This window comes from Amblyraja radiata, chromosome 34 (genome assembly GCF_010909765.2).
Source record: "Amblyraja radiata isolate CabotCenter1 chromosome 34, sAmbRad1.1.pri, whole genome shotgun sequence".
Lineage (NCBI taxonomy): Eukaryota > Metazoa > Chordata > Chondrichthyes > Rajiformes > Rajidae > Amblyraja > Amblyraja radiata.
The window spans coordinates 4,345,107-4,355,291 of record NC_045989.1 but is presented as its reverse complement, the minus strand read 5'-3'; the positions used below and the strand labels follow the sequence as shown (position 1 = coordinate 4,355,291).

Below are 10,185 nucleotides of genomic sequence, written 5' to 3'. Positions count from 1 at the left end.
ATCAAGAATCTGCCATTCTCCACCTTAAAAATATCCATTCAGATTAGATAAATTAATATTAATAGAGGGCGGCACGGTGGCGCAGCGGTAGAGTTGCTGCCCTACAGCGCCAGACTTGGGTTTGATACTGACTACGGGTGCTGTCTGTGTGGAGTGTGTACGTTCTCCTTGTGACCGCATGGGATTTCTCTCAGTTTCCTCCTACATTCCAAAATGTACAGGTTTGGAAGCTAATTGGCTTGGGTGAAAATTGGCAGTTGCCCTTTGTGTGTAGGATAGTGTTAATGTGGACGGATCGCTGGTTGCGCGAACTCAATGGACCGAAGGACCTGTTTCCGCACGGTACCTCTAAACTAAACTAAAATACTCATACTGCTGGGTTTGTAAACTGCCCAATGTTTGTCTTGTCTGCAAACTTACTAATCAACCCACCAAATCATTTATAAACTCAAATAATTTATTTATTCAAATCATTTATATATTCACAAACAGCAAAGGTCCCAGCACTGATACCTGTGGAACAACACTGGTCATAGTGCCCCGGTCAAAACAAAAAGGCATCCACCACTACTCTCTTCTGCCAAGCAACGTTTAAATGCAAAGCCCATGCAATCTCTGGATTGTTATAAAATCCATCTGGTTCATTAATATTTTTATTACGGAAAAGTAAAAATCACTTGATCAGTTTGTATTCCTGGAAGTCTAGGGTAACAGAGTCAGGAGGTTGAACTTTGTGTTGACTCCGAGGCAACATGTAAACTAAATTTATTCTTGCCAAAAAAAAAAGACCAACCAAACATGTTATGCAGCTCGGAATGTAAAATAAACGCATCAAAGCAAACATTACCCAACCAAAGCTCTTCTTAGACTTTGTCCCATCAACTGAAAATCGTTCATCATTTCGATTGAAATTTAAGCGACATTGGAAAGGAAACTTCCATCGCGATTGTATTTACCAAATGAACTTTCATACTTGCGGTTATTTTAAAATACAGTTTGGGAGCGGGTGCTTTGGTGTTGTATTTGTCCGTAAGTATTTTCCTGTGTTACTCGCGGGCAAGTGAGCAAGGTGTTAGGGGGCCGGTGTTTTGTTTTCTTGTGGGGATGGGAAGCGGCCGCAGTGTCCGAGAGTCCAAGTCCCACCGCAGTCACATCTTCCTTACATTCAAATTACATCGAATTAATCGATGAGTATATAAGTTGAAAACACTTCTAAATTCCCCATCTCTGTATTGTTTCAATGCATGATTTCTATTTATCATTTTTTCTCTCGCATCTCGGTTCATCACCAATGGTTTTCATACTCGATATTATCAAAACACATGTATTTTGTATCCTCCATACACACACATTTCTACTCCCCAGATTTCGCTCAATATTCAATATTCCAAATCCATTATCCCATTCCCGGCTCATTTGACTGTTTTTGCTTTTACTTGCTTTAAACTGAAGCCCATGTTTTGTATGAAGAAGTGTCTCGACCCGATCCTTCTCTCCAGAGATCTTGCCTGGCCCGCTGAGATACTCCAGCTTTTTGTGTCTATCCCATGTTTTGTTGTGGGCTTCGCATACACACTTGCGTTTGTCGCAATGTTCCCTTGATCTCTGATGAAGAATGAGAGCTGTTTTAACAATCCCGATGTCCGCTGACAAAGTTAATGCTGTTGTAAACTAGCATTAATCACTTAACCATTTCATCCTTCCGTGCTGAGGCCAGGCGCCAGCCCAGCTCTCACACCTACGCATTGGCCATGATTCCCGTCTCAAGCACAGACTTCATTATTATAGTTCCTGAATCCCATACAACCTGTTCCTTGATATCCGTCCCCTTTAATGTCTCATTTTCAAACCTACTCTTCCATCGTTACTTTTTGACATATCTCTAATTAATCTATATTAGTAAAAGTCTGATCTTGACCACTTCCTGTTGTTCTGTATATTAATTTTAGAAAAAAACGCTGCCACTTAGGGCGGTGATTTTTGGCCATCTTACTCAGAGTCCCCCTCGCTGTGCAGGACAAGAGCTTAAAAATAAAAGTTATTAGTGTTTAAAAAAAGTTGTGTCTCTCTCCTGAAGGCCACGCCCCTTCCAGAGGGACTATAAAACCCGGAGGTGTTGAGTGCCTCAGTCTCTGTAAGATGGGGGAATCGAGAGGGTCACGTCTCAGTCTGAGCTGTGAATAACACTGAACACATGTCTACTAAACTGAGTTTGGTTTTACTGACCTTGAGTGCCCTTAATGTAGTTTGAAAATGATAATGTGGTTGGTTTGAAATAAAGCACAGCAAATGGTTGGTGGTGGTTGGTTCGAAATAAAGCACAGCAAATGGTTGGTGGTGGTTGGTTTGAAATGGGAAATGATTTAAAGTCTAAACTTGCCAACTTACTGTTTGCACTGTATATTGATTTTATATAAAACTCAGTCCCCCTCCCGCTCATCAGGTGCAGAGGATCCTTCCCATCAATGAAAAATAAAAGTGTTATTAGTGTTCAAAAAATGTTGAGAATCTCTCTCCTGTCAATCACACCATGATGTCCACGCCCCTTCCAGTGGGAGGGGAAGGATTATAAAACCCGGAAGTGTGGGTGTGGCTCAGTCTCTGCAAGATGGGGGAAGGAGAGATCACAACTCTGTCTGATCTGTAAATCAACTGAATGTCTACTGATCTGTGAGTGTGGTGTTTATGTGGTGTTTTGTGTGGCTTTATGGTGGTTTCATCCTGCTTGAAATGGTATGAAATTGCATTTGAATGTAGTGGCCTTGCACCCTGCATGAAATGGAATGAAACTGCACTTGAATTCGGTGGCCTTGCACCCTGCTTGAAGTGGAAGGAAACTGCACCTGAATTTAGTAGCCTTGCACCCTGCTTGAAGTGGTATGAAACTGCACTTGAATATGGTGGCCCTGCACCCTGCTTGAAATTGTAGGAAACTGCATTTGAATTTGGTGGCCTTGCACCCTGCTTTAAATGGAATTTCAAGGAATAGCCGTGAGTCAACTGCCAGTCCACCAGCCGAGCCGACTGAGCTGCCACCCCATTTGGCTGACAATGTCCATACTAGACCTCTGGAAACCAGTCCCTTCAACCCACAACACCCATACTAGCGCTCCAGAAAGCTTCCCCCCCCCCCCCCCACACTGACGTTCTCCCCGTGACCTGCGTGGGTTTTCAAATTCAATTTATTATCACGTATACCAATGAAGGTACAGTGAAATTCGAATTACTATACAGCCATACAAAAACAAAAGCAACAAGACACACAACTACATAAAAGTTAACATAAACATCCACCACAGCGGATTCCTCACTGTTATGGAAGGCAATGAAGTCCAATCTCCTTACTCTTTATTCTCCCACGGTCGGGGCAGTCGAACCATCCGCAGTCAGGGCGGTCCAAGCTCTTGCGGCTTGGAGCTCCCGAAATCGGTCTCTAACCAGAGACCACAAGCTCCACGATGGTCGGACTCCAGCAAAGGCCACCAACTCCTCGATGTTAGGCCGCAGAGATGCGATATGGAAAAAAATGCTTTTCCGTTGTGGTGAGATTAGAAAAAGTCCCCCCCACTCCCCCACATGAAACAACTTAAAGAACACTAAAACATTCATTTAACACATACAAAACATACAACAAAAGGAAAGGACAGACAGTCTGTTGGCGAGGCAGCCATTGTTGGCGCCACCTGGTGGTAAGCCAGTGGCTTTCTCTGGGTGCTCCGGTTTCCTTCCACATTCCAAAGACGTACAGATTTGAAGGTTAATTGGCTTGGTAAACTTGTAATTGTTCCTAATGTGTGTGGGATAGTGTTAGTGTGTGGGGATAGCTGGTCGGCGCGGATTCTGTGGGCCGGTGGGCCTGTTTCTGTGCTGTATCTCCAAACTAAACTAAACTACCTTGTCCCACCCGTTGTCCAGTCCCTTCTGACTTACATCCGACGCACCTCACCAGCTCTTCAACAACCCCCCCCCCCCCCACTGTTTCTCCACATTGACTACAGCATCGGACAGCATCAGAGCTGCCTGCTCCACCCATGCCAAACTCTTTCATATCATCAACCTCACCACGAGGGGACAAATTATCCACTGATGTCGAGAACAAACCCACTAACCCCCACAATTATCTAGACTACACCTTTGAGATACAGCACGGAAATAGTCCATTTGGCCCACTGAGTCCACCCAGACCATCGATCACTCATTCACGCTAGTTATATAACCATATAACTATATAACAATTACAGCACGGAAACAGGCCAACTTGGCCCTACAAGTCCGTGCCGAACAATTATTTTCCCCTAGTCCCATCTACCTGCACTCAGACCATAACCCTCCATTCCTTTCCCATCCATATACCTATCCAATTTATTTTTAAATGATAAAATCGAACCTGCCTCCACCACTTCCACTGGAAGCTCATCCCACACACTCTCTGAGTAAAGAAGTTCCCCCTCATGTTACCCCTAAACTTCTGTCCCTTAATTCTGAAGTCATGTCCTCTTGTTTGAATCTTCCCTATTCTCAAAGGGAAAAGCTGGTCCACATCAACTCTGTCTATCCCTCTCATCATTTTAAAGACCTCTATCAAGTCCCCCCTTAACCTTCTGCGCTCCAGAGAATAAAGACCTAACTTATTCAACCTTTCTCTGTAACTTAGTTGCTGAAACCCAGGCAACGTTCTAGTAAATCTCCTCTGTACTCTCTCTATTTTGTTGACATCCTTCCTATAATTGGGCGACCAAAATTGTACACCATACTTCAGAATTGGTCTCAGTTCTGTATTATCACAATTTCCCATCCACTCTCTACACACTAGAGGCAATATAGACGCCAATTAAACTACAAATCCGCAATTCTTCGGGATGTGGGCAGAAACCGGTGGCGAACTAACTCAGTGGGTCAGGCACCATCGCTGGCAAACGGGAACAGTTAATGATTCGGGAGTCAAGAGGTTATGGGGCGACGGCAGGAGAATGGTGTTGAGAGGGAAAGATAGATTAGCAATGATAGAATGGCAGAGTAGACTTGATATGCTGAATGGCCTAATTCTGCCACGAGAACTTCTGAACATTGAATCTATCCCTGAAGTGATGAGTTACCTCTCTAAGGCACTCCAGCACATTGTGTCTTTATTCTCCTTTTGCCAATGTTTGTCACTTACCAACATTTCTAGTCAATTCTACCACAGGATCAGTGTGATCATCTTTCCTCAACATGGGTGGTCTTGGATGGAAAAACAAATCAAAGGTCACATTTGTTCTCGGTATCATCTTCGCCCTGTCTTGTCCAATTACCGAAGCAGCTAGAATATTGGTCGTGCCTGTTGATGGAAGTCACTGGATCAATATGAAAATTCTAATGGAAGAGCTGAACCTTCGTGGCCACAACATGACTGTGCTTTGTTACTCCGCAAACTGGTACATCAAAGAGAGACCCGATCTGTATCAAACCATCATAGTTCAAGCACAAGAAAACATTGAAGCACCTTCAAGGAAAGAAGTGATGGAAAGAATTGTGCTAATGTCACTTGACAGGTTACAAAATGGTCACACACTATGGGGCAACATAATGTTACAAAATCTAATGGTTATGTTTCTGTACAAATTCCATAGACTACATCAAAATTTCAACATTGCGATTTTTGAAAACAAAACCTTGTTGAATCAATTTGAAAATGCAAACTTTGACCTAATACTCACAGATCCTCTATTTGGTACTGGGCCAATGCTTGCGTATTATTTAAAAGTGCCGCTGGTGTACAATGTTCGATGGCAGATGACAGGGGAAGCCCATTTTCTCACTGCCCCGTCACCACTTTCCTACATCCCATTTCCTGGCTCACTTCTCACAGACAAAATGGATTTTCTCCAAAGAACAGAAAATGTCATTCACAGTCTCTTTCAACACTTGATTTCTGAATTTTTAATACATCCACTTCATAATGAAATCTGCCATCGGTATCTGGGACCAGACACGGACATCAAGTCGATTCTCCTCAGAGCTGATGTGTGGCTGATGAGGGTGGATTTTGTGTTTGAATTCCCAAGACCCACCATGCCAAACATTGTGTACATCGGAGGCTTCCAGTGTAAACCAGCACGGCCTCTGGCAGCAGAGTTTGAGGAGTTTGTCCAAAGCTCAGGGAAACATGGACTTGTTGTAATGTCATTGGGGACCTTTGTCCACTCTTTACCAATGGAGATTATAATGAAAATAGCAGAAGCTTTATCTCAAATCCCCCAGAAAGTTATCTGGAGATATGATGGTGAGACCCCTCCCAATATAGGGAATAATACACTGCTGGCAAAATGGATCCCTCAGAACGACCTGCTGGGTCACCCCAACACACGAGCCTTTGTTTCACACGGAGGCACCAATGGGATTTATGAAGCCATCTACCATGGGGTGCCAGTGATCGGCATGCCTCTGCTCTTTGACCAGTTTGATAATGTAGTCAGACTTGAATCCCGAGGAGCAGCAAAAGTGATCAATGTTGCAACGACGCACTCCACAGATCTGTTGCAGGCACTCAACGAGGTGATAAACGGCACATATTATGGGGACAACATGAAGAGACTCTCTGCTCTCCATCGGGACCAGCCAGAGTCGCCAATGGAGAGAGCCGTTTTCTGGGTTGAGTACGTTGACCGACACAAAGGAGCGGGGCATTTGCGCTCAGAATCCCACCGACTCCCCTGGTACGCTTACTATTGTGTAGATGTGATGATCTTTCTGTTGTCTGTGTTACTCCTGCTCACTGTGCTGGTGGTTGGAACACTGATGAAACTTTGTCGTATTGTTTGCAGGAAAAAGCAAAAGACGGAGTAAGATTTTTTTCCCTTCGTATATTTTGTTCTTGGGATAGCCTTTGAAGTTCTTTCAAATTAACAAAAGGAAGTTATACCTGTATTTGATGCTTCTTTCCAAATTATTCACAATATTGCAAAACATCTTATGAAAATTGAGTCACAGATCAGTGAAAGTATTGCATTTGTTTTTTGATAGGCACAGGAAAAAAATTGTGATTGTTAATCAATCATGTGTGTGTCAGATGGCAGCCAAGACAGAAGGGTATCATTTACAAATACCAAGTGATTACTGAACCAAATTTGCAACAATTCCACAGAAGGTAAATCAAATAAGATGCAATCAGCTTCATTTATTATGTCTGATGAGCTTATAGGAGCCTTTACAAACTTCAAAGTCCTATAGAGCTGCATCATGAGTTACTGACTCTTACATTCAATGCCCCTCACAATTAAAGCATACCATATACCTTCTTTACCACCCCATCCACTTGTGCTGCTATGAACTTGGACTCCGAGATTCCTCTGCATGTCAATGCTGCTAAAGGTCTTGCTGTTAATTGTACACTCTCTCCTTACATTCAACCTCCCAAAGTGCAATACCTCACACTTGCTCAGGTAAACTCCATCCATTTCTGCAGTTGTTCTATATCCCACTGTATCTTCTGACAGCCTTCCTCACAGTTTACAACTCCTCCAATTTTAGTGTCGTCAGCAAACTTACTCACCGACCCATCTACATTTACAGTATGCCCAGGCCATCTATATTGCCTTCATATGTACAAAAATATATTTTAAAATTATAATTGTTGGTAATAATTGTTGATTAGTTAATAAAGTTTAAATATTCCTTAAGAATGTATCAGATATTAATAACTTTCAGCATCTGGAGGGTTAATTCTTTCACACATGAATCCCACAGTCACGCAGACAGCACAGCTGTTAGCAGGGAACTGAATCATCCTACCACAAGCAGAGAGCAGTGCTGTACTATCTACCTCTTTGGTGACCCTTGGACTATCCTTGATTAGACTTTGCTGACTGTACCTTACACTGAACATTAATCCCTTATTCCCGGTACACTGTGGGCAGCTCAATTGTGATCATTTATTATCTTTCTGCTGACTGGATAGCACGCATCCAAAGCTTTTCATTGTACTTTGGTACACTTGACTCTAAACTAAACTAACTAACTAAATGATTGCAATCCATGAGTCACTCCGTTCCTCAAACCTGTTGTGTCACTCAGTTAGGGTATCATCTACCCATTGGATCCATCAGCCTCGATATGTTTGCTCAATGGAAAAAAATATCATGTCATCTTTCAACTAACTCTTGACCAAGCAATTTCTGTGGAAAGAGCTTCAAATATTCTCAGTAGGAAGGAACTGCAGTTGCTGGTTTATACCGAAGATAGATAAAAAAGTGCTTGAACAAAATACAAAGTACTGGAGAAACTCAGCGGGTCAGGCAGAATCTCTGGAGAAAATGAAGAGATGACATTTCAGGACTGAAAAAGTCTGACGAAAGGTCTTGACCCAAAAGGTCACCTATTCTTTTTCTCCAGTGATACTGTGTGTCTCGCTGAGTTGCTCCAGCATTTTATGACTATCTTCAAATATTCTTAATTCATTGAGTGCAAAATGCGTCCTAATGTCATATGTTATGTTTGAAATCTTCCTTTCTTACATTACATTTGCATCTATATTCCACTTAGTGTCCAAACAACTGAATATAAACCTGAGAGGTGAAGTTTGCCCCCATATTTTACTCTTTTAACCCAGATGCTGTTGTGATTTAATTTCGATCTGTAAGCCCCTTTGAGACCATTCTCCCACAGGTGTGAAGTCCCAAAGTGTGATCTGATCTGGGCTTTCAGCATGAAAATTGTTACTTGCATCTCTCCAAATCTATTTTGACCCTTTGACTATTTTGTGCTTGTATGCAATCAAACAACAATTTGCACAAAATACAAAGTACTGGAGAAACTCAGGAGACAATAAAATGACTCGGCTGCCTTATGGAGCTTAGTCGAATGTAAAAAAAAAAATGAAGAAGGGTCCTGACCCGAAATGTCACCTATCCATGTCCTCCAGAGATGCTGCCTGACCCACTGAGTTACTGCAGCACTTTATGTCTTCTTTTGTAAACCAGCATCTGCAGTTCCTTGTTTCTACCCTCCTCAGATGCTGCCTGACCTGCTGAGTTTCTCCAGTACTTTGTATTTTGTTCAAGATTCTAGCATCTGCAGTTTCATGTATCGTTGGAAATAAGCTACTGTTTTACGATAGACCTTCAAATGATTGGTCAAAGAGGTAGGTTTTTAGCACTGTGCTAAATGACATAACAGAAAGCTAGGCTTGGAGACACCACCACCAAGTGTGAGAGAAAACCAGAGATCCTAGGGAAAATCCACACAGCTCACGGGGAGAATGAACAAACTCCGTACAGACAGCACTCGTAGACAGGATCGCATCCGGGTCTCTGGCACTGTGAGGCAGCAATTCTACCGCTGCAGGACCGTGCCACCCTTGAAATTCTGCAGGAAGGTTGAGTTGAAGAGTATGTAGTTCCTGGTTTGTTGCAGGGCTGGAGGAGTTTACAGAATTGGCAACATGCAGAATCACGTAGGGATATGGAAATACAGATGGGAACTGTCAAACTGTCAAAGGCTAGAAATTCGGGAATTGAACTTAGGTTAGAAAACTGATGAAGTGACTGTCTGAAATAAGCAATGGTAAAACAGGCCATGCTGTGCAGTGGTGGAGGGAGAAAAACTGCAAAAACATTTCAGGGAGTAATTTACCACAGAACTTGAAGGCAAATGAGAGGAATAGATCGGGTAGATGCACAGAGTCTCTTGTCCAGAGTAGGGGAATCGAGGACCAGAGGACATTGGTTCAAGGTGAAGGGGAAAAGATATAATAGGAATCTGATGGGTAACTTTTTCACACAAAGGGTAGTGGGTGTATGGAACAAGCTGCCAGAGGAGGTAGTTGAGGCTGGGACTATCCCAATGTTTAAGAAACAGTTAGACAGGTACATGGATAGGACAGGTTTGGAGGGATATGGACCAAGCGCTGGCAGGTGGGACTAGAGTAGCAGGGACATGGTGGCCAGTGTGGGCAAGTTGGGTCGAAGGTCCTGTTTCCACACTGTATCATTCTATGATTCTAAATGTAGAGCACAAAGTTTAGTTTAGTTTCGAGATACATTGTGGAAACAGGCCTTTCAGCCCACCAAGTCTGCATGGGCCAATGATCACATGTACATAAGTTCTAGTCAACATATTTGGGACAATATACAGAGGCCAATTAACCTACACACCTGCATGTGTTTGGACAGCACCTATAGTCAGGATTGAACCAAGGTCTCTGATGCT

At 42.9% G+C, this 10,185-nt stretch overlaps 1 protein-coding gene across 1 annotated transcript; it reads left to right on the top strand.

The window, feature by feature from the left end:
• The first annotated feature begins 905 nt into the window (after positions 1–905).
• Positions 906–6,825, top strand: LOC116991583 (UDP-glucuronosyltransferase 2C1-like). The gene is made up of 2 exons (XM_033050297.1): positions 906–1,029; positions 5,186–6,825. The coding sequence occupies exon 2, from the start codon at positions 5,212–5,214 to the stop codon at positions 6,823–6,825; it is 1,614 nt and encodes a 537-aa protein (XP_032906188.1). The 5' UTR covers positions 906–1,029; positions 5,186–5,211.
• Positions 6,826–10,185: the final 3,360 nt, after the last annotated feature.